The sequence below is a fragment of the Paralichthys olivaceus genome, chromosome 1 (assembly GCF_024713975.1).
Source record: "Paralichthys olivaceus isolate ysfri-2021 chromosome 1, ASM2471397v2, whole genome shotgun sequence".
Lineage (NCBI taxonomy): Eukaryota > Metazoa > Chordata > Actinopteri > Pleuronectiformes > Paralichthyidae > Paralichthys > Paralichthys olivaceus.
Window position 1 is genome coordinate 21797642 of NC_091093.1, and position 26043 is coordinate 21823684.

General features: G+C 39.1%; 2 protein-coding genes across 4 annotated transcripts in view; both read right to left on the bottom strand.

The window, feature by feature from the left end:
- Positions 1-1417, bottom strand: part of gpc5a (glypican 5a) — a 116888-nt gene extending 115471 nt beyond the window's left edge. Inside the window, exon 1 of one of the 3 annotated variants that reach the window (XM_069525236.1) lies at positions 980-1408. In XM_069525236.1, coding sequence (XP_069381337.1) covers positions 980-1208 — 229 coding nt within the window. In that variant the 5' untranslated portion in view covers positions 1209-1408. Of the gene's footprint in view, positions 1-979 lie in introns of all 3 variants that reach the window. The other 2 variants (XM_069525242.1, XM_069525245.1) reach the window with 2 other exon arrangements.
- An 8859-nt stretch (positions 1418-10276) lies between these two features.
- LOC109624928 (ephrin-B2a-like) lies at positions 10277-19976 on the bottom strand. Its single transcript, XM_020079864.2, has 5 exons — positions 18993-19976; positions 18047-18330; positions 16286-16378; positions 13403-13519; positions 10277-11963 (listed from the first exon to the last, which is right to left on the bottom strand). The coding sequence occupies exons 1-5, from the start codon at positions 19097-19099 to the stop codon at positions 11572-11574; spliced, it is 993 nt and encodes a 330-aa protein (XP_019935423.1). The 5' UTR covers positions 19100-19976; the 3' UTR covers positions 10277-11571.
- Between the last annotated feature and the right edge of the window lie 6067 nt (positions 19977-26043).

A 26043-nucleotide genomic window follows, 5' to 3' on the forward strand; every position in this document is an offset into this window, starting at 1 on the left:
TTTAGAGGTTTAGGAGGCATTTGAGGGTTTTCTGACAATTAAATCGGTTTCCTTGGAGAAGAGTGATGGAGTTTACAGGGAGCAGTTTGTGGCAGGATGGTAATCAACACCATTAAGATTTACTTTTCCAAGAAGAACACACAGAGCAGCAGCAGCAAGCTGTCCACTCAATTACAGCACACATGAAATATCCACCTTAATTCCTCCCCCATGTCTTTGAGAGAACCATCATGTGGTGCTACTTTATGGGTGGTGATCAGACAGTTCAGCGAAGCCCAGTTTACCTAACTTTACACTAAATAATTCCTGTTTATCCCAGCAAGCCACTTATCTGCTTTAGTCGGCCAAAGGAGTAGAGTTTGGTTTCTTATTCGTCACGACCAGCGAGTAATCTCAGCGGATTTATTTCCTGGTGTTACAGGATTAAAGCAGCATTTTTTTTTATTCCCCATGCACTGCTGATAAAACACTGAAATCAACAAAAAAAAACTTATATTGACTTTAGAGTTGTGCAAACTCTTGGAACATCTGTATCCAATCAAATTTACCAGCATTATTTCTACATGTGAACAAACAGTAGGTTGAGCAGATTGAGATGGATCCATAAAGATTTTACTCTAAAGAGAATAATGGACTATTGTACATTTTATTCTTATCTCCTTTTATTTAAAAGTCTCTCAGAGAGATGCCACATAAATAGCTCAAAGCGGTGCTGTTATATTGTCTGTATCATTATCACAAGAGTACACACGCCTCTGAAAAGTGTTCAAAAAGGAGTTTGTGGGACTGCAGAGAGGATTTAAGTAGAAAGAAAATAACAGGTTAAAGCTGCAGTGCAGTTAATGAGCTCCTCAGGAAGGTGAGTCAAATAACAACATCTTTTTTCAGATGGAAACACTAGAAAATATTCTAAACTGTGTGACAGTTTGTGTTGTGAAAGTTGAAGGCCTTCAGAAACCCAGCCTCAGCTCCAACATACCTGCTCTGGGACTCAGAGGCAATAATTGATTGGGTCCAATTTGCCTGAGTTGGAAAACTTTGCGCACTTCTTCGCATGTGTTGGTGTTGTGTCCAAACCCTAATCCACAGAGACCCGCCAGGAGGACAAAGCAGCTCGTCCACACTTCACCCATTTCAACAGAACGCCTTCCAAACAGAAAAACTCCAAATGAAAATGTCTTTTGGAAGTTGAGGTTTCTTCTCAACATGTGTAGTCCCCAGGTCTCAGGTGCGCCACGTCCGCATCTCGGGTCTCAGGAGGGAGTTTGCGTGGTCTGGTGTCAGTGTGGAGGGAAGAGAGGCTGAGGAGGATGACTCAGGTCCGGACGCTGACAAAGTTGCTGCGGCGCGACTCGTCTGGAAGCGGCATGTTGTCCAAGGTTGGACCGAGAGAGGAGGCGGAACCGTGGCGTTACCTGAGCTCTGCAGGTGACCGACGATCAGACAGCGACATCTAGTGGACGGCTCCAAAGCTCTACTGTAAGGGAATGGTTTCTTGGTTTGAACACCGCTGCATTATATGTAGGTAAAATAAATTACCGTCATGATTATTAAGTTAAAATTATCTTGATGCAAAACCCCTTTCAGTAACCACAAATGAAAGGAATTGATTTGCCCTATTTGTATTTTTCTATTTTTTTTTTTATTTGTCTTCTTTTTTTATTTTTACTTAAAAATATTTTCACTTCCATTTTTTCTCCTCAGTATATAAAGTATAATTCTGCAAACATCAATAAAAACAGTCAGGAATGTATTTATGTGTTGTATTTTTAAAGGATTGATTCCAGAGCTGATTAATAACGGTGTGAGCAACTTTAAAATGTTCTTGAAATTCAACCCTTAACTAACCCTCATAATATAGGAAAAGTTCATTATTTCCCCCCCAACAGCCATAAAACACTGACTAATAAAATAAGTCACATTCAAATATTGTTAAGGTTTCAATAGTGTATAAAGTGAGGTGTGGAGTTACTTTTTTTAATTATTCTTGTATATATTGACTGGTTCATCTCTGCTGCTGCAAGGAAAGATACAGGAAGTCTTTCCTGCCCACAGCAATAAGATGGGTTACTGCTGCAATAACTGTTAATTTAGTTTTTTTATTTTGCACATATATTAATTTTTACTGCACAGCTTCATGTTTATTACTATAGTCATGTTCCATTTTTTGCACCATGTCTCTTGTATTTACCTCTTTGTGAAATGCCCTTGACCTGCTGCTGCAATACAGTAATTTCCCAAATTTGGATCAATAAAGAACATCTATCTAGTGTTCTCATGAATAAACTTTTTTCCAATCAAGATGAATTTTAGATTTATTGAACAAATTTGGCTCATCTATTTGAATAAAAACAAGATTTCACACAAATAGATTTCATGTTCTGCAAGAGTTTCAACAATACATTGTTTGATAATCAAGTATTGATGTGTTTTAAAACCTAATGTTAAAGATCAGACCACACCACTTTTAAACCTGGTAGTGCAAATGGGGCCATTTTCATTTGGCAGCAAGTGGTCAAAAGGACACAACTCAGTAATATTACTTCTATGGACCCCCCTCGGGCTTCTAATAAATTTTAATTATAAAATTGCCATGATTTAAAACTTATTAAAAAGTTCTGACTTAAAAATCTGACTGGGATGTATAGTAACTCTGGGGGGAAGCTAAAGTAAACTATAGTCTAAAACAGGCACCACGTGTAGCTGTGACTCTGACCTCATTAATGGTGAGACCTGCATAATAAAGAATTCAGAGAAATGTGATGTAAAAACTTTAATCTTTTACCAACAACATTACAACCAATTCAAAATATACATTTTACTGACCAAAATGGCCAAAACATTGATATGCACCAGGACATGACAGGTTTCTGAATATTCAGGTCAGCTCCATCTCCTCGTTCCTACACAGGCCGGGACAAGTGCAATACCTCCAGGTACACAGCATTGCTACTAATCCCCACCTGCACAGGAAGGGACAGCTACACATATCCAAACTGTACACATCCAAGTACGTGCAAATACCCACCATGCTGCAAAAATATTTATGGTGACAAGAAATCTCTTGGCGGAGTACAGTTCACCGGCCCGGTCAGTTTTGCATGGATTTGCACAGCGAACATCAGTTAAAGCTGAATGCAAACCAGCAAAACTGACCGAGTGATGATAAACAGTAAGTTTTGGACGAAAAAAAACATTCAATCTTCAGAAAGATACAGTTAGTTAGAAGTACTTCAAGTGCTTACATTGCAGTAGATAGGGTAAATCACTACCTGCACTATAAGCACTTTAGTACTGCTGAAACTGAAGTCAGGGGTCGAGAACTGTCAAGTACTCTTGGGTTTAAAAAAAAAAAACATTACACAGCATATTAAACAATCAGATTGTGTTTGATGTGACACCCCGAAACCATACAGCTTAACAGGTGGAGAGCAAGCAGGCCACCATCAGTTTTGCATAGATTTGCACAACTCATCTATTCTTGTAGTGCAACTATGCAAAACTAGCAGAGAACTGCGAGATATTTGAGCCAAATTAGAAATTAGAAATGGGTCTGGTTGGCGCATGATCACAGCCCCTTATGCCAGAAGGAGCACTTAGGGCAGTAGGTGCTAGTCTATTTCACTATCTGCACTAGATGCACCTTAGCACAAAGACAGTACTTCAAATGACATTAAGACCAGAGGCTCTGCACACCAGTGTCGGGGTATTGCTGTAAGTGCCTCCACTGCAGTAGGTATTGCATAGAACTACCTGCACTGTAAGCACTTTGACAATACACAGACTGATTACAGAGCATCACTGCCCTCCAGCATCACAGGAGAGGGTGGTCACACTGCTCCATCAGAAGACGTCCAGCACTTCACAGTGGATCTGAAAACACAGAGGGACACATGGGATCAGTAACACGGACAATAAACAAGACTTTATGGCATAGCAACAAGTTACACGTGCGGGTTGTGTCCTCGCTGCTGAAAAATATATCGAGTGTAATTTCAAAAGGTGGGGATCTGATTGTGCACCATCATAAGTGTGCAGAGCTGCGTCGCTTCTCACGGGAAGATGTTGTGATTTATCGCAGCAGCAAGAGGTCAGTGAAATCATGAATGAGCAGCCTGCGGCCCGCGTCCCTGCAACACGGGCGCGCCTGCGCGGGGGCACGGTGTTATTCACCCCTCCCCCACCGCCTTTAACATGGCGCCTCGAAGTGCGCCAACCTTCGCATAAATACCAACAAACCGAACCGACGTAAACGCAAAAAAACGTGGCGCTGCAAGTAAAACAACTTCAACCTGTGTGTTGTTCGTTAACCGGGGGAACGCCGCGAGCTGCGGTGTCGGAGCTTCTAGAAAACACGGGCTGCCGTCCACGCAGGAGCAGATGCTAACAGCACACCGCAGCCGTGCTGGTGGAGCTGCTGTTAGCCTGGTGAAAACATGGCAAACCGTGCGAACGTTACCCCAGTGTCCCCCCAAGGCCACCCGAGGAGGTGGCAGGGGGAGCAGCCGGGGTGTCAGCAGGGAGACAGTCGGCTTATTTGTGTCCGCTTCTCCGGCTAACATCATGGGGAGTGGAGTTTTGACGACGCTGGTTAGCCGCTAGCCAACAACAAACGAACACGTTTGAAAAATACATCCATGGTGCATTTGCCCCGCTGCTCTGGCCACATTTACCCTGGTTTACCTTCACCTCACTGGGCTCCCTGCATTTTTAATCTCACCAGAGTTAGCCCCCGCTGGAGTATTATGCTAAGTTAGTGCGGCTAGGCTAAGCTAGCTAAGCTAAAACGCGCGGCCTAAAGCTGCCCCATGTGCTGCTGCTTTGTTCTGGGGGGCACTTTAACTCACACACCACTGCACTCGAGTCCGAGCAGCGAAATAAACACATTAACTAACTTGTTACTAGCTGCGGGTTTTTGTTCAAACTCCTTGGCTGTTGATAAAAAGCCATATTTTCTCCTCCGGTGGTGAAGGAGGCGCAGCGGAGAAAAGCTCCGGACAAGCTTTTTCAAATCTCCCTCATTCCCTCAATGGTGGAGCTGAGGGGGCTGCCATGCGCCTCACGTTACACTGTTTTCATCGCCAACATCTCGGTAATGTCTCACTATGTTGATCCCCCTTCTTCTATCGAGACACCACGAGGCGAGAAAAAGCACTAAACACCCCGCTCCGGGTTTCATGAACCCACACAGAGACTGTAAAACGGGGCAGGAACCCGACTTCCTTGCCGATAAACATGCGCTCGGCAGACACTCACCAGCCGAAATCCACCATCTTCGCTCACTTGCTCGGGCTGCCGTGTGGTCTCTCAGCGACAAAAAGAGAGCGGGATAAATAGCGAACTATCCCGAAAACTTTTCTACCGGCGGACGAAAACGACACGCGGGGTGAGATCCGAGGCGACCCGGGTTGGATCGGGAGCCAGGAGCCGCCGCCGGAGACGATTGCGGGGTTAGGAAAGTGGCGCGAAGGCGACCAGTTGGTAACCATGTGGGTGAATGAAGGGCGGCTCCCACTGAACGTAAATATCTAGCTACAACCCCCAACTCTCCACATTAGCATACATAAACTACGGTACTTCCGACCTGCTCTGCCGGGGAAGGAGGCACACACACGGGGATCCCTGCATTTTTCCTTCAACTTCAAAACAACATTTATATGGAAATACACGCATGAAAACAAGAGAACAGTCTGTTCAGACACGTATAGTTAAATGTCCGTGTACGTTTAGAAAAGATCGATCATTAAACCAGAGAGTGTTTTTTTTCATTACTAAATAATATATTGATCACGTTTGGGTTCTTCGTTTAACAACTAATTAAACGACTGATTAACCTGTTGCTCCAAAACACTTAATCATGTAAAATAATGCATCGACCTCTAGCTCATTTATATATATGTCTATATACATAGACGTATATATATATATATATATATATATATATATATATATATATATATATATAGATATATATAAATTTATATATATATATATATAAATTTTTTGTTGGTTTCCATACAGAGTCACAAAAGGAAAAACTATATATTTTGTTATGTTTTCATACAGTTTTGTAAACTATAGTCTTGTAAAGTTGCAATAGCAAAATTATTGAATTGGTCTTCATTAGTTAGTTACTTAATTAGTTCTATACTTTTAATTTGCTCTAGATAAAATGAACAAGTGTGTGCAACATATACATATAAACGAAAATAACTAAAACATATATGTAAGTCAACAAAAACTTAACATAAAATAAATACATTATCTACAGTATCTCTATTTCATTCATAAATCCAGACTCTGTGGGTTGTGAGTAGTGAAAATAAAGTTCTGTCCAAACTATGATTTTTTTGCTTGATGACAATGTTAATTCTTCTTTCACTTAAGTCTCCAAAAAGCCTTAAATATTCAATCAAACATTATTCAGGTTATGAAATCCAAATAGTTTAACAGTTGCATTAGTTTAGAGTTTATTCTTTAAATCTAGCTTTTAGCATTTTTATTTCATATAAAGTTCTTTTTTAGATATAAAAGCAATATGGAATCTAACTTTTAGTTTTAAGAAACACCTCAACAAAAAATCCACAGACTTTATTACTATAGTTTCACAAAAAATCAGCCCCAGATAATTAACTGAAAAGAACTGAAAAGAAAATGATAATGAATAAGGAAACAAAAAGTTTAACAGTTAAAAAACTTTTTAGATGTAATTTAAAGAATTGTTTCAAGGTAGTACAGAAGTTTTTAACATTAGACTGTAAGTGATATTTATGTTTTTTTGCTTTCACAATAGTTCAAAACACAAGAGCACTAATTGTTTAAAACTAGATGTGTCGTTTGTGTCATGTGGAAAACCAGAGTAATTCAAACTTGTGCAGGATTGAAAATTCTTAAAGATCATTTGTTCGTTTGAGTTTTGTGTTCCTCTCTGAAATGAACCAAAATATCTATAACTTTTAATGCTCACAGTAAAAATGCTCACGCCCTGGTGTAGCTTTCTTCCCAGATTTGAAACAAGAAGTCTGGATGTTGAGGACACTTTAAGAGCAAAGGCAAGGAGCCAATAAACCACAACAGAGGAGCAGTCGAGCATTGCAGCAAATTTGGGGGCCTCAGGCAGGATGTAGGGCCCAGGCTCAACACAGTTTTTTTCTTCTTCTGAGTAAAAATCTCTGTAGATTCAATAGAATCTGTAAAAGTAAAAACAATGTTTAAGAGTGAGGTGTAAAACATCGACCAATAAAAACCTCAAACACATACTTCAGATGTTTGATTGATTTTACCAAAAATACAATGATTACATCGAATGTTTTTTCTTTGATGAAAAAGAGTCACAGTTATTTATCATCAAATGAAAACCTACAGATCATTTGTCATAATTTTGATCCCTTTCTTTAAACTTGAGATCGACAGGGCGTACAACTAAAATGGTTTACTTCACTTTTTTCCCTCAATTTTCCGATGGAAATAGTACAAAGCCTCAGGTAGAGAGTTTTATTTCCCTTTTGAAACAAAGATTTTACACATATAAACATGTTAATCTTATAAAATACATCAAACACCAAACAAGAATTTGTACTTTAGGCCACTTGTCATGTTCCATTAGGAGTTTTCTGCCGTTCTACCAAACAGATGTTTCCTCTCTGAACTTATCACCGTTTCATTAAAATAATTGTTTGTGGTCTACAGGGGTAGGATTATCCAATATTTTCTTTTTTTCCGTTGTTGTAATCAGACACCTACCCAAAGGTGTTCAGGACTTCTTTATCTACTGGTATGATCATCGATTGGAGCTTTAAGAAAAAGTCGAAGAGCATCTGTCCTGCATTGTTTTTGTTCCCATCACAAATATGTGAGTACAGTTAAATAAATGATGAAAAACACTGAATAAAGTCGTCGAGTTTAAAAACAAAGAAACAACAGAGGACCCTTTAACTTCCAAATTCATTTACACCTTTCCCACATTAATCTAAGTCATTATCATGGAAGTACAATGAAATGCGCTTGTCACAGTGAAGATAATACAGTATAGGAGCCGGCCAGCAGAGGGAACTAGCAAACTAAATACTGTACTATGATATTATGGATTTGTCAACTGTAACAAGACCACAACTTCCCCATCGCTGGACTTCCTGAAGTGTTAAAAAGAGAACATCATGTTTGAGCAACACACTCAAGAGAAAACACTTGAAGATCTCATACAAAGCAGCAAATCAATACCCATCAATAGGTTTAACATTTGAACTTGTTTGCTGTAACATTCTTTGTGATGCACGAGGATGTTTCTGTAAAACCAGATGTTTATTTTTTGTCCTGTTTTATCCGTGCTGTGCTTCAGTTGAGCTTCACACTCCTCAAACTGAGCCACAACTAGAAAACTCCTCGCCCCTAAAATCCAGAATATCTGTTCCTCTCCTTCTTCTCTGTGTTGAGTTCTCAGTCATGACCCCCAACCCCCCACACCAGGAGCCAGCGGTGGGGCTAGTTCCTCTGCATATGGAAGTGAAGTGGGGGGTGGGTGGACACAGGGAGGTTGTGGACTTCACATTGTCCCATGGGGTCAGATGAAAGCGTTTGGCTCTCATCATTCGACCCCCACCCTCCTCATTCCAGCTCTATGCTCTCTGCACAAATGATGGTTAAAGATTTATCGGAGCAGGAATCAGTTACAAAAGCATCTTAGGACGACACATTTCTTTTGGTAGTTAGGGAGACAGATGAAGGAAAAGCCATCAGACATGTAAACAAGATTACAATCATTGTTATTTCACTGTAAAACAACAAAGAAATCACTTCTCATGTAAAATGTGGGAATTCAAAACAACATGCTGGTAGACCTTGAAATATATTCAAGTCTGTACCTGGGATCCAAAACATCCCCTCAGATAAAGCGCCACATCTGCCAGCTTTTTTTTAAAATGGCCTACCATGCCTGAAGCCCCTCCCACATCAGGGGCCATGAGTCTGGGGGTCTCTGTTTTGTTCGCCCCATACAAGCCTGGCCACCATTGTCTCGAACTGACCCCCAGGTCAACTGAACTCACCTCGCCTGACCACAGCCCATTCAGCTGTGAAGCTTCACACAGGACAAAAACATCTCACAAGCGCAAGGATCACATGGGGGGGGGGGGGGTGGGGGGGCACAGAAAACGGCTCTGTTTGACATTAAAGCAAGTACAAGTAGTTAGAAATAATCAAAAGCTGTGGTTTATTAGAGTATATAGTTCACCGTACAGTTAGAATATATGTTTCCACATTTAAAAAAAATTAAGAGGGTTTTTTTTGGCCAGGACACATCGAGTCTATTAAAGAAGTCAATTATAGAAAGGAGTGATGAAGTTATCTTTGGCACATTTTCTATTAACTGTCCCTTAGATATTTTAAAACACATCTCTTGCCAGAGGGGAAATTGTGTTTTGCTGCAGGACAAGAATGAGGCCGCCCAGTCCTGCAGCTCTTTATCAAACGTATTGTATCAGATTACAGGCCGAAAAAGAAAAGCGGTTCACTGTGAAAGTGAATGTAACCCACTCAAAAAGTTTCACTGAAGATTTAGTCAAAAGGAAACATTTCATTTATATTTTTCCTGTAGAGCACCTGTTTAATTCTAGCTGCACGGTCGCCTTGTTTGATGCACCGAGCACATGTCCTGGTGATCGTCTTTTCAGAGGCAACAGTGTCCCTGGTGGAGAGGAAGCTCATGGAAGCTGACAGGTTGAAAATGTGCCGCATGATGTGGCTGAGGGAGCATGAAACATGTTCACCCATGGATGCTGTGAACAGCACCACAGGAGAGACTGAGACAATTATGCACTGAACATTTTTTTTATGTTGAAATATATTTTCTTTGCCTTTATAGATAATTTAATAGCTTTTGTTGGTAAATTATTGCGAAGGCGACGCTGCAACTGAGCGAGGAGTTCAAGAGAGATTGTGCCAAAAGAAAATGACTCCTTTTTCTGTCCTGTCAGGTGTAAGATTACAATTAACTGCAGAGTGACAGTCACTTTCCCAGGAGCATCATTAGAAGAGTAATGGAGAGACATGCCCCTGAGGGCATTTTATAACTTCAACCTCCAGAAATCATCCAGACGGTTTTAAGTTTTAAAATAAATCCAAATATCTGCAAATCTTTCAAACAGAAAACAGTGGTTGTAACCTCAGAATAAGACCATGATGATCTTATGCAAATAGTGTTGCTGCTGTCACATACTGTTACTTGAAGTCATCACGCATGATGACATGTTGCTCTGTGAAGAATCACTCAGGAAGTGCATTGTGATTCATCACCATTTATTCTAACTCAAACTTTCATTTCTCCTTTATATTATTTTCATGTCCTGCCTGTTTCAGACACTTCTACCTTTTAACTTTGTTGGCTTTGGGAAGAAGAGACGTAACGCACACAAAGGATGAGACACTGACAAGTAACAAAACAAAATCCTGTGATAAATAATTACATTTGAAAATGTTATTTCTGTGGCTTGGGACCTCTGATTTTACAATACAATATAGTAACAGATCATTTTAAAATGGAAAGGAAACTGCATTGACCAGAAAGCTAGAGGGGAAATCCCTTGAAACTGTTTTACTACAATAAAAGGCCCGATATCATTTTCATTTTACCAAACAACTTTTCAAACAAAGTTTACAACTTCAATTATGTTAAATCTATAAGTGCTCACAAAGTTAGTGTATTTTAGTGCAATGTTAATCCCTCTTCCCCATTTTATCAATATATTAAACACAATACACATTGAAGCTGCCACATTGAGTAGCAGGGAGAAACTTAGTAAAATACAAACAAAAACAAACTGGCATTCGCTGCACACTACAGGACATAACCCACAAACTGAACACAGCAACTAAATGATATGTCGTGACACCATTTATCTCTCTGATTGTCTCTTCACTAAGAAAACAAAGCTAGACAGCTTTTTGTGCCCCAACAAGTGTTCAGACTGACATGCAGCTCTCAGATGAAGTCCCAACGTTTCCTTTAAATGCTACAAACTCTACAGCTGCAGTCACAGGAACATTGTGTCACAGACTGTAGCCTGAAATGAAATGTAGGATTATTAACCATTAGTTTATAAAGATGGACGATATGATGGCTCCTAAGAAGTGAAGCCAAAGTGTCTCAATTGCCACCTGGTGGCTGGCTGAAGTATAGGTCATAAAGTACACATCAATCAAATACAAATCAAATACATTTTTCTCAAAAGGTGGTTTCGTCAGTTTAGGTAGTTATTGTCATACTGATGTTTGTTCAAGTTCTCGTTTTTTCCAGTGAGTTGGAATTGAATTAGTTGCTATAAAAATAGGGGGAAACGTCATGATTGACAGCTGAGTCGACTCATGATTGGTCAAATGTGCGTATCGACGGGACCTCGCCACCGTGGCTCCATCCACAGAGCGCTACTGACACAGACTCTGGCTCCCAATGCACAAGATGGCATCGTTTGTATCTGGGATGTTTTGGCTTCATTTCTGGCTACAGTGGGAGGAAGTGGAGTTGTCCATTTTCATAAACGTGGTTAACATGTTAGCAAAAGAGTAGAGCGGCAAACATTAGACTTTGTAGTAGATGTTGGTTGGAGTCTGAGGTGTGATCTCCTGAACAATGTAGACAGGTGGCCCATAGTCTCCGCTCACTCGTTCATAGTGACGGCAAATCATGCTGTCAGAAGGCCGCAGAGGAAAAACAACGTCGCTGCGGTCCGAGCCGTTGTTGTCGCTGCTGATGCTGTCCCGCTTTGGCACGGCCAAGGTGTTGAGGGACATGGAGGCGGACTGCTGCCTCTCTGGGAGGCAGTGGCAGTGACGGTGCTTCCACAGCAACACCAGCAGAATAATGACGGCAAGAAGGACGATCACGCAGCCGGAGAAAACCCACACGAACAGCTGTGTCTTAGAGTCACCGCCGCCACTGGGGTTTGTTTGTCCTTTGTCCGAGCCTGCGTCTGTCAGGAGAAACAAGAGGGGAGGCAGGAAGAAAAAGGAGAAGGGGAAACTGAGATGAAAGAGTGAATCGGGACACGTGACAAAGAGATTTAAAAACAGTTTCACTGAGTTTATGCCCTGGTACAGTGCGATCAGTTTGAATTAGCATGGTACAAAAACACCTCTGTCAAAGCCGGACACTGGAGTATATGATCTAATCTTTAGTGTCACACTAGTAAACAGCGTTTCTCTGACACTGAACGGGTCAATGGGTCATGAGGACTGAAGGTTTGTATGTAAGATGGAATAAAGAGAAGATAATTCAAAACCAATAAAATCAATGTGTCCCTGATCCTTGATGTATCAGCGGGGACCAGTTTTCTGTCCTTTCAAAATGTTTCTGTTTGATTTAGAGGACAACTTAGATTTAACAGGAAGGTTAACATGTTTCATTCAGTAACAAAAAGCTGAAATTCAGATATATTCCTCTTTAAAGCCATATAGTGCAAATGTTCATACTTGTTTACCTTAAAATCAATAATTTTTTTAATGTAACTCATCCTGACTTGTAATGTAGTAATAATGTGTTCTTATAGTTAACAGATCCCATGAATCCTAATGATTCAACTGATAAGTAGCCAAAGTCTGAAATTGTTCATTCTTCTTTATCACTGAATCAAAAAACTCATCACCTGGGACCTGCAGTTTATTTTAAGTCCATCTTTTCACATAGTGTCCTGCTGAAAATAGTTTTTAACTACTGCAATATTCATTCCTGTTTGAAATGCTCCAAACTACAGAGGCCCCATTTATTTAAAGGCAAATGAACTCCAGCCTTTATAAAAACGTTGAGGATGTATTTGTGAAGATTTATATTTCTATAGCAACCAATGGGCAGAGTACAACAGACATGAATTGAAGTTGGAGGTGTGTCTCATAAACTAACACTGGTTTTAGTTTTCATTCATGGAATTTGTTGACAATAAAAAGTATGGTATGTAATGTATTGTATTTTATATAATCACTACATTTACCATTTACAAATATGCTTATGTATAATCTTAAATACAGGTTGTAGTATACAAGTATAAACATTAAACAAAAATATTACAATGGTCCCTTAAGTGTGAATTCTACTACAAAGTATTAGGACCACCAGAATGTAATCGTAATTTTATGAGAAAAAAGTTATAATATCCCAATCACAAAAATTAAGTTGTAATTTTCAGAGGAAAAAAGTTGTAATAGTTTTAATATTTGGGAAAAAGGACATAATATAACGAGATGTTATGACATTTTTTCTCATTAAACTTTCACTTAAGTCTATTTTTCTTGAAATTTAAAAGAGTTTTTGTTCACCATGGCCCTAATTCTCTGTGATAAAAGTCATATGTGTCAAAATGCCAAAGACAACACTTGTACATATTCTCCAGGCAATATCTGTTGGGGTTTTTTGTACCAGTTTTGCTTTTAATGTCACGTTCTTTCCCAGACTCGTCCTTGGCCTTGGGTTTCGGTCGTGAGGGCGGGAATCTGGTGGGAGACTCCTGGAGTATTGAGGGTGGATCTGATGAGCCTGGAATATGAAGCAGGACAGTTGAGCAGCTGACCTGAATAAAATCACAGCACATGATTGGAGGGAACACACCTCACATCTCATTTTCATTTCATTATTATCTGTGGCCCTCTGGTGTAGGTGAAGTTCTGTCATAACAAAATGATCAGTGTTTGCCATCAGTCCCTCAGAGCGTCTTTCTTTCTGGACTGATTATTGTCGCACTGACAGTCATTCAGATAAAAACATTTACAGGAGAAAGTGGGGAAAACATTTTATCACTAATCAAACCACAGAAAGATGTGTTTCGAGTCACAACTGGGACTTGAGGGAAAAAAGAAACTCACCAACACTTTCACTAGCTACACCTACACCAACTTGTGTGTGACATATAACTGAGTGCAGCCAATTCACATATTTCCTTGGGGTTTTTTCTAAAAGGAATTTCGGAAATCAAAAGTAAGGGGGAATTCCACCAAATTCGCATATGTAGTCTGGAAGAAAGAGAGAATTGAGTCAGAAAGGACTTCAGGCACGCTGACTCCTGACAGAAGAGAGCGTCTTGTGTTACTCTGGAGGAGGAGTGGTGTTAAGTCAGTTTTATGGAGCTTTAGAGACTAACACTGAGGATTTCCCAGCCTCTTCTGATTTTGACTGTTGTGGCCACGTCTGACACTGGTGCATTTATTTAAGAACTTTACTGTCGCACATTTTAATTGTATGCTACTTTATACTACAACTCTACTACATTTCTTTTTTTGAAGATGTTTATCGAGCATTTTGCCTTCATTGAAAGGTGCCACCAGGTCAGCTAGCCCCTTTACTACATTTCTGATGAACATCGTGTCATCTGTTTAGTCCAGTTTAACTAACAACTTTAGCTATGACTAAAATGTCACACTATGATTACCCAGCAAGAGAAATAAAAACAATAAGATTCCTCACAAGAAAAGTCATGTTGTAGCTTTCATTTTGTGATATTTGTCATCAGTCATGAGAACTCTTCCCTTTAAATGTCTTATGTTTTATTCAAACACCAGCTCAAGATTCAAACTTTTGTTCGAAAAATGAAAACAAAAGTGAAAAATATTCTGGGAGTCGGATGTCTTTTGGCCTAAACCCCATGATTTATCACACAACTCACAGATTTATCTTGTGATTCTTCTGGGGGGAGCCCAAACACCTGGTTGGGAACCACTGGACTAAACTGTAAAGTAAATACAGTAGAGTTTCTCAAACATCTCCACCGTGATATACATGTGGTCATTTAATACACATCAACGCTGATGAAACAAGTACTTTTAGTTTGATAGTTTCAGCACATGCTGTTTCTGCTTCTTAGTTGATTCAGGACTTAAACTTGTAATGGAGGAATGTAATATTAGTTTATCAGTATTTTTATTCAAATAAAGTCATTTTTTTCCACCACTGCTTTTTAAGTCTCTCAGAAGTTCCTTAGCTTTGTGGAAGTTAAACTCTTAACTGCTGGAGTAACCAAAGATGGCAGGTTGAAGGAAAATATGGAGGCCTGCAAAAAACAGGCAAAAACATCGAACCACATTCCTCACTACAGATTAATATTATATTCTGTGTGCAAATGGCATTTTGAAATGTACTGAAGTCGACCCACATTCTAAAGCATTTTAATAATCTACACTTTTAATTAACATCTGTGGGTTTATAACAGTAACAGGAATTTGCACTCAAACACATTTACCATAAACGTATGAAAACCCAATGATCATATTTTCAGTGTCACAGGCACGAGCCATAAATCTAAACATAAACAGACGGGTTCATGAAAAGACCAAAATGGATGCAAGCTGCAGTGAATCCCAAACGTGACTTAACCCACCATGTGTGGACACTAACGAGAGATTACAACTGAATCGGAGTGATTCGTGTGTCCTGATGGTTTTAAAGGTTTGTTTACACTCGTGGAGTTTGTAAACACAGCAGAAAAACATTCCCAGTTATGATCAGTTGCGAAACTGAAAATGCTGCGATTTTGTTTTCATCTCGAACCCAAACTCTTGAATCATTTATGAATAATACTCCACATTTCTGAGGTCAAATAAATTCCATTTTACGGCTTGAGCAGATTTGAGCTTTTTAAAGATTTAGAAACATGCACAGAAACGCGGCATCTGTCGATTTCTCTGATCATGTGGAGATCAATAACACACACACATACATCATAGAACACTAATACCATCCTCATACATAGATATCTTCTCAGAAAGGTTACTTACAAATAACACTATTATAATATTGTGGTGATGGTTTAAAAAATACAAATCCTCAATATGGTTTGATGTGAACATTATAAACTAACTCATCCTCTACTATGGCAGTGGATATGTTAGGAATCAGATTTATTAAATTTTAATGTATGTGATAAGAGCACAACACAATCGGCTATTCTGATGTTAAAGCAGAAAAAAAGATTATTGAAAGCAACCACCAATCCGAATGATGGCATGCAAGATTATACTGATGGCCTTAAGCTGCCAGCGGTTTGAATTAGGGATTTGAGATAATTCACGACGGTAATCTCTCTTCAAGAGCATGAATCGATGATCGAGATAATCTGACCATTTAGTAATTCCAGAGAGAAGGTGATACTACTGCATCACGTGTATAATGAACAGGAACAAACATTAGCTGTATTGATACCTGTGTCAGATACCTGTGTCTGTGAGCCTGTCTCTGTCTTTCATTCACATGTCTGCAGCTTTAGAAACATGCTGGCACACACACACACACACACACACACAAAGTACTTACTCTGGCCGACTCTCAGCACCAGCTTCATGGATTTGGTCCTACACACTCCTCCATTACTGTTATCCAGACCTTGAAGAGCTCCTGTCGAGGTGGCTGATAAACAGAGATGAGGGTAAATGTTAAATTGTTGTTTGAGTTTGAATTTCATGTATTTTTCATAATACAAGATTATCAAGCAAAATAGAGTTTCCTTGATTTCTGCTTCAGTTTCCAAATGTTGCATCATTTATGCAGATAGATGCAGACACAAACAACACAGCCTATACCAAACTACATGCAACCAAGCTTAACACATTTCACAACTCACAACTTGAATAACTCATTATAGGGCTTGGCAATAAAATGTTATAAATAACCATCACTATATAATTTTCAATTATACGATATAAAAAGTTATCATTATGTTTAGATTTATAAAGTGTTTTGCTGTTTATCAAGTCGTTGTAATACTATGCTCATAAAGTTAAAAAAAAAAACCTTCACTCAGGGGCAAAAGTCAGTCTTTACATCTAAAAGAAATACTAGTGTGACATTTATCATGATAATCATCGAAATGGACTGATATTAATTTTTTATCTTAATAGAATAATTGGCCATATTTCCAAGCCCAAACTTGTTATTATTTAAAAATCACATCAAAAAACAGGTTAAAGTGCCTCAAGTTCATCGTCATGTTTCATATATTGTTGAATAAAACTGTCCAAAAATGTTATATTTTAATCTACTGTCAAACAAGACAAAGAATATCCTTGTAAAATTTAAGACATTCGTGTCAGAGGATGCTACATTTCTCCTTCATAAATAACTTACATGATTAATCGATATTAAAACATTTGAAAGTTACACTTGATTGATATTTTATTAGGTATATCTATGGCTAAAATACACCTATAGCTAAGACTAATTCAATCTATTACTATAGTTCTGCAATAAATCCAAACTTTATGATGCTTAAAAATGTTCATTATTTCATCAAAATTACAAAAATGATTCAAAAAGATGGCCACAACAACAAAACAATAGCAAAAAAGTAAAGAAGTCCCAACAAAAAGAGAAGATTATAACTTAACAGAGGATTTATTGCATGACTCTTGAATTAAAATGTCAGTTTTGGCGAAGAGGACGTAAAGAACCACAAACTAAATGTAATTCTGTTATTAAATCAACTAATCAATGATTTGCCTGATGATTATTTCAGCTCTAGATGCAGCTTGGATGGTCGACTTTAAATCAACTTATCAAAAACAATTCACACACTAAAAACTACACAAACACACACACACACCAAGAACTTTGGTTCACCCCCTGTCACTCCCCCACACACACATGGGCTTGTTAGCAGCATTTAGGTCAGATAACAACATCTCAGAGGCTACAAGCCACGTTGCCATGAAAGCTCCCATCAAATCTGCCTGATGCTGTAAAAGCCTTGTGTGATTTGGGGCATGTAAGCCCTTGAAATCACACTGGCCTGCCAGAGCGAAGTGTGCTGTCAGAGTGTGGCGCGCTGGATGAGGCTACATTGTCAGACTTGCTCTCTATATCATGCATCACTTGCCACTAAGATGCTGGTTTAACCGACAGCGGTCCAATAACGAGGCCACATTTTTTGATTCTCACGCAAACTGACAAATTGAGAGGGAGCCAACGACGATGGCTTCCTCTCGTCGCAGGAAGGAAAATTAGAAGAAGCAGTTGCTATAGCACTGACTCGAATGCCGGATGTTGCACATGCACAGGTCTCACTCCAATCAGACTTACAGGTGATATAATAGTCCCTCCCCTTGAGGAACTCCAAACCCCACAGGTTGGGGCTGAACTCCTGAAACTTGAACGTGAACTTGACGTCCCGGTGAGGCTTGTCACAGTTCAGCAGGGGCGTGTCAGTCTTGTCGATGGAGCAGCTCTCGATCTGACTCCGGGAGACCAGGTACACCCTGTAGAACTCCTCTTTCCCCCCCAGGGAAGCATCTGCCCGGGGACACACAATGTCCATCTTGTCCCCTATCTGAGGATACAGGACCAGACCCTGACCTGCAGTAAATCTGAGGCAGAAACAGAAAATAAATGTAACTGAAAATCAGCTGTAAAACAATGTTGTTGTTTTTTGTTCTCTACTTCAACTAATAAAGTGGCAGCGATTTGAAGATTTGAAATGAATGTAGTCTTGGCGTTTCTAAAAGCTGCTGAAATTAGCCAATGAATAAAGAAAAACTGAAAAAAAGTGACAAAATGCCCATGAGGCACAAAGAAAAAGATGTGTTTTCATCTGAGACAGGACAATTTTACATTTTAAAACTGAAAACATGAATTATTCGATCAGTTTGGTTTTAAATAATTTTCCAAACAAAAATCCTCTAGTTTCAGCTTCTCACTTGGAATAATTTGCTGCTTTCATTTGTCTAACAATAAACTGAACATCTTTGCAAATCCAGCAAACTGAAAACACAGCTTTGGTGAGTCTGTGACTTTTTCACAAGTTTTCTTCAAATAATTGATCAGGAAAATTTAAATGCAATCACCTGAAATAATGCACAACAGAGTAAAAGGGTTTTAGTTTAACCTCTCATCAACACCAACGATTAACCGATTAGTCATTATAAATGGGTTGCTTCCTCTTTATGTACAGTCTATGGTTCCTTGTCTTCACTTCCTGTCGGTCCCTGAGGTCACAGAGCAGCAGCACAAAGTTGGTTCATGCACCTACTTTGCATTGGAGCGGCTCCAGTGGATGGACTCCAGAGTGGCGGCGCGGCAGCAGCAGAAGACGCTCAGCAGCATCACGGCACCGCAGCTCCATGCGCTGCTCCCCATCACAGACAGGTTCAGACCACACGGTTTCACTCCGTATCATAAACCACAGAGGACGCGCACGAAAATCTTCCGCAGCCCGTGCATGTCTCCTCCAGGTGCGCGCCGACCACTCATCCCCGCGCCAGATCCCACCGAGCCGCGACTCCAGCACGCGGATGAAATGTTCCACATTGTGCGTAATTGGCTAGAAAAGCATCGGTGTATTGAGGACAGAGATTGTGCGGAGTGTGTAGTCATCAGCTGACTGACCGGTCCGCCCACATCCACACTGTGCGTATCAGAGCGCCTGGATGCTGCGTTTTTTATTTCACTTCTCTTGTGTAACTTTATTCATATTGACTGAGACAAGAAAACGAACTTAGTTTCATACATTCCTTTATTTCACTGGAGGAAGTTGGTTGCTTCAATGTGCCACCACCATCTTCAAACTCTTTTTTTATGTAAACAAAACCCCAAAACCATATAATAACTTATTATCCCAAATGTTCTTGGGTTTAATATCCTATATATCATCCACCTCATATGAACGAATTGACTATCAACATCTACTCTTTTATTTCTATTGTTTTACGATTGAATCAATTCTTAAAGCGGTTTTTCTCTATATGAAGATTCAAACATTGACTCAGCCCTTAGAGGTAAATTTACGTTTATAAGTGAAGTGAAATTGACTTTATATTGGCAATATGTATTTCTATTGTCTTTTTGTCTAATCAGAGTTGCCTTTAACGATGCCATTTTTGATTGTTTTGTAAGATAAGATCAAATAAGATAAGATTTTATTAATCCCGAAGGAAATTCTTGTTCAAGCTTGCTCCAAGATACAGTATCAACAATATAGAATAGAATAGAACATAGTGGATTAAACATTAGTTTATAGGACTACTCTTCGCCTGCATGACTTATTCTGTTTATGAAGTCATCTTACATCTACATTTAAACACACACATGCTGCAATCTTGTGCTAAGACTGTGCATTGACTTCCCTTTGTTGTGGACAGTCTAACCAAAACATAATCCCTAACCCTAACCATGAACAATTCATTCCTAACCCTAACCTTAACCTAACCACAAGTTTAAACCTTAACCAGGAGCTCAGAAATAACGTTTTGCCTCATAGGACCAGGTCCACTTGTCCTCACAAGTTTAGTGTTTATTCTAGTAAAGGTTCCTCAAGAGCCAACAAAAATGAGCACATGCACACACCAATTAGATTTTATGCCAATTTTATCAGGTCAGAAATCAGTTCAGTGAAGTAACCATGAGAAGAGCTTTATCCCCTGTTGTTTGGTAACATTGATGATTAATAGACTATTAATCATTGATCTCCACACATATTTTTATAGCCCTAACTGAGAACAGAACATAGAGTCGACCATCCACTGCTAAAAGTTGTGTGCAAATTTCTCTAATGACAAACAGTGAGAGAAATCCTCCATGAAATGAATGTTTTTTTTATCTCAATGTGGATCAATACATTTGAAAAACATCTGTGGGTGGATGAGTTGGGATTTTCTTTAAAATCCTGTATATTCTGCATCTAAGGAACCAAGGCTGTAATCCCCTTCATTTTCAGAGAATCTGAACTAATGACAAAGTGGTTTAAAAGATTACACATGCAGAGCTTCTGTCACAAGAATAAAACACCACACATGACAGCTGAACTGCAAAGAAACGCCTGACATCCTGTCGGGAACAGGTTGGGCTCTGTGTTTTCAAAGTGCTGGCAACATCTTTCATATTTATAATTCATTTAAAACTCGAGGTTGAACTACATAGAGAAAGCAGATGCAGAGATGTTTTCTCATGTAAACACAAAATTATACAAGTTTGATGCTTGGTTTTACTAAAACAAACTTCAGATACAGAAACCTCAGATGTTTAGGATTTATTTTATTTCCTTGTCATGTGCTCAGCTGCCGGCATTTACATTTACGAGACAGATTCTAAACATAATCTAATTATAGATTATATCAAACATCCAGATATCAGCCAGTCAGTGGTAATAATTCACCTCATGTCTGAAACATTTAACCAACAAAAAGAACAGTACAAATAAAACTGTGAATTTTAGTTATTTCATTTGCCTGATGATGATGAATTAACCAAAGAATTTTCTCAGTACTTAAACTGAGATTTTGATTTCTTCATTCTTCACAATTGCCGGAATAACATAACAATTCCCAAAGCATCGAGACATTCGCCAAAGTTCTTTAGATCCTAATTTCAGCAGTTTGTAGAGTTTTAAAGAAGCTTCAGTCCAAAAATGGTAAAGATGTTTACAGGACGTAGCACTGACAAGAAACTAAATCAGACCCATCTGTGAAAGTTGTGGAGAGAGCATCTGATTGACCAGGAGCGGTCAGGAGTGCTGGTTTGAGTCCATCATCTGAACACTAAACCAAATCAGGCTCCATGGACAAAGGCCAGAATGTCACTATTATGGTAAGAAAGGCACAAAAAGGCAAGAATGATAATTGCAAACTACATTAATTGCTAATCCAGTCTCTTCATATGGATAGTTGAACCCAAAAAGAGCATCAGATTAGGTGAAAAAAATGAGCCAACACTACATTCAAACATAATTGTATGAGTTTGTGGGGCTGGCCTCCTGTCCCTGGTACTGGAGGCATGCAGTGTATCAAAGGAATAACAGAGTCAGAAGATTGTCAAGGTATTTTAGATCAGAGTGCAGCAGTGTCAGGAAACTATTGTTGATTTGAGGCGAAGGTCTTGGATCTTTCAACACATCCAGCAGGTCAAAGGAGGATGTTTTAAACTGGCCTCCTGAGCTAAATCCTTTTGGACGGAGCAAATGTCTGCTGAAGAAAAAAGATTCCTGCAAACTTGAACCAAGTAGTAAAATGGAAGAGTGACAGAAACTACCAGCAGACAAATGCAATAAGCTTCTGTGCAGCAACGAGAAACATTTAGAGGTTGTTATTGTTACCTAAGGTTCTGCAACCATAAATAAGAGAAAGGCACCAGTATGTCTATATAGCCTATATTTAGTTTCTCATTATTTCACTAATGCACCTTGAACATTTTATGAAACATTCTTGGTCAAAATTGGTTCATATCAAATTCCGAATTAGTTACTGGAAATACAGTGTTACTGTTTACAATGATTTTGAAGGGATGTGTCACGCTAAAGCATTTGTCTTGCACCTGAAACAAGTATCAGAACCTTTATTGATTTTGAATGATTAGACCTCGTCTCAGGTTAATGGACCTCGGCTGCAAAGTTGCTGAGACCATCAAATTGCATATACAGTATACTCAGTGGAAACAAGAAGAGGTTCCCAACCAAGCAGGATGTAGACAAGAGATGTCATCAGTTAAAATAGCTGAAAAGGAGTTAACATAAAGTTAAAATCTTTGAAGTGTGCTCTTTTTACTGTGCCACTACTGCAGCATCGTGACAGTTTTGTGAGTAATAGAGTTTGAACAGTTTGTCCGTAGCAGTTTCACTTTCTGTCTGCATCATATTCCTCAGTTCCACGATGACTCATCCTTCTCAGTCTTGCTATCACTGTTGAGAGCGGTCCAAGAGTTTTTCTGTGTGAGATCTCCCAAAGTGAAGCTAATGCTAACATGGTAGGTGTCTGCAAGAGAACAACCCCTATCACGATTAGCATTAACCTCAACCTGGGACAAGACTTGATGGCTGTGTCATCACTTCTGGGCTTACCTCAGTGTTGGGGAAATCCTGCAGGGGGAAATAGACACGTGGATTACTGGTTGGCTTTGAGCGATCATGACACATGACACATTTCAACCGAGGTTTTTAGTCACAATTAGTCATAACACATAAACCAATAACTGTTGTGAATTTGTGGTAATCTAGATTACAGTTTACAACAGCAAACATTTTCATTTAACTGAAAAAAACAGGAAAAAAATCTAATTTGCGCAGGATTTGATGTTTTGTCTCTATTTTTAAAAAAAACTCAGAGGAAAAAACACTGTATGATGATCTATCTTGATCTCAACTCTTACTTTGCAAACATACCCTCCCGATAAATGAATAAAAATACTTCTCTGTGTACACATTTAACCCTTTTATTTTAACTATTCTTATGTTCTCCCTTTAACAACTTGGCTTTCAACGTTGAAAAAAACCTAATCCAGGTCCTTCAGTCTGTCTGGAAGCATCAGAAACCTGAAATATGTTTCTGTGGATTTAACCATATTTATGACCCTCAGAAGGGTGAGATTAAACAGAGGCGTAGTGCATCATACTTTCAGTAAAGTTGTATCCCTACAGAGACGTTACGAGGAATAACAGGATGCACCAGGTGCTCTTATATGTCTGGCTTAGAGTCAAGATACTAATCTTAGTTAAGATGTCAGGAAGTAAGTCTGTGTGTTACGAGTTAGATAGGTACTGACCTGTCTCCACATTGACAGCACTTCCTCTTTCAACAACTGGCGTTTCTCTCCTCCTTCGCTCAGTGCCTCTCTCTCGTCTGTCATCTCTCCACCCTCGTATTTTCTGACTGTCTTCCAGTCGGTAGCAAATGTGGGTTTTTCATGTCTTTTATACACTTGTGTGAGTCATGCAAAATCCCCTTCTAACTGTATGACTATTAAAGAGTGAACGGATAATCACGGAACCAATTTGAAGAACAAAGCCATTTGTCTTCTCTGTAAATGCCGCCTACAGAAGACAAAGTTTAATGGTTTCTTGGATTTACATGGTATTTACAGTTATGCAATGACAGCAACAGAAGTTTACGCAAAGAAATTGGCAGATTGACATGATGAATTTACTCTTTATTACTTGTTACAGATTTGACAGGAAAATAAATGAAGTTCCAAACATGGCTGTGTTTGAGCAACATGTGTAAAGATTCAGTCTCATTGAAGCGCATGAGATGGTAAGAGAGTTTTAATCAGACTATTAATAATTTATGCAAAACAGACAAAGGACAGAGCCATTATAGTAGCATGTTGAATTCATTTGATAATGATACCTAAATTGATGTATATGAGAGTAGAAAACAACCTGTTTCAGTATCAAACACTTAAAACATTTTCTACAGTGTTTCCTTTCCTCACATTTTTACTCTAAAGAGAGTGGATGAATAAATAAAGAAGACTCTTAAAACTTTCACAGTTGGTGATTCCTCACTTTTCCTTTAGATATAAGAAATTAAGTTTGGTCCCAAATTCATACTACATTGCTTATTCCAAGGTTGGTACTTCTACTGTTTAACAGTATAACACAACACATATAAAAAGTGATTCTTTACCAATATTTAATACTTTCTCTAAGGACGTGTTTCATCTCATAGATTTTATTTTTCCCCTCCAGTCCTTTTGGGTATTTCACCATGAGAGAACAGTATCCATCAACAGATCCCTCCAATATCGACCATATTAAATCTGCATCATGTCTGGTTTATGGAAACTTCACTTATTCACTTATGCTACAAATCATATACTAAAAACCAGCTTAACATATGTGTGTGGCTTGTATTAGAAATTTGCTGTCAGTATCTATAGCCATGCTAGCAGCTCTATGATGTAGCTAAATAATGCTAATATCAGCATGTTAACATGCTGCATAATAGCAGCTGTCTGAGGCAGCTGAATAATACCAGTCTGCTAAAACACTGGGCATGCTAGCAGCTCTTAAAGGCAGTTAAAGGTACAGTGTATAGAATTTAGCAACATCTAGTGGTGAAGTTGCATGTTGAGGCTGAATAGCCCTCAGCTCCCCCTCCAAACATGAAGGAGAACCTGCGGTAGCCTTCAGTTGTCGTAAAAACTCAAACGTTTGTCCAGTTTGGGCTACTGTAAAAAAAAAAACATGGCTGCCTCCGTAGAGGGGACCCGCTTCTGATGTAAATACCAAGAATTTAAATAAATAGGGCCCATTCTACAACAATTCATACAGTTTAGATGATTACACACTAGTGAAAGCATCACTAGGATTATTTTACGTCAAATGTCTGCCAATATAACCCTTTCACCTAAATCATACACACTGGACTTTTAAATAATGCCAATTTAAGTGTGTTAACAAACTGCCCATACTAGCTATATTTATATAGCACTTTTCTAGTTTATGACCACTCAAAGCGCTGTACAGAACAGTTTTATACCCACTCATTCACACACACATTCATACACATCTCTGTGTGTGAGAAGGGGTCATTTTAGCGCCAGCATGCAGATGTGGAATCCTGGGATCGAACCGCTGGCCATGTTAGCAGCTCTCTAAGGGCGTTACATACTGCTAATATCAGCCTGATAATTATCAGGTAGTCTGCAATGTTTACCATGTTCACAATGGTAGTTGAATATACTTAGCAGGCTAACATTTAGCACTTAACAAACACTGTATCTAAGGGGTTATGTTATATTAACAGGTATTTTGCCCTTAAACAAAGTATTGGACAATTACATTTTTGCACAGAAATGAACCAAACTTTATGGCAATCTTTCCTATGGTCGTTAAAGTACATGAATAAAAATGACAAATGACAACTTTCTGCAGGCGTCAGAGGAAAATTCATTATTGTCAGTGAATATGAACATATTTCAGATTAAGACTTTTAAAACTTTTAATATATGTTTTGCATGTAATGTTTTACACAAATATTAAACAACCATTTCTTATCACGCCACATGTACAGTGTCTGACATTATGACTGTGCAGGCTCATGAAATGAATTGGATTTTGCCAGTTATGGGAGTGTCCTAATGGGGGATTTTCAAAGACACTGTGATCCTACAAACTATCCTCATCAACATCTCTTGTGTTGCCCAGTAACCAAGTCATACTGGTCTGTTTCTGAGAAGCCGAGGTGCCTCCCCGTCCTTTCTCACTACCTATCCCCTTCCCCCACTTGTCTCCAGCACTGTGAGCAGCACTGCAGGAATTTGCTGGCTGCACTTCACGCACTTTGTTGCATCTTACTCGCTGGACCTGGTCA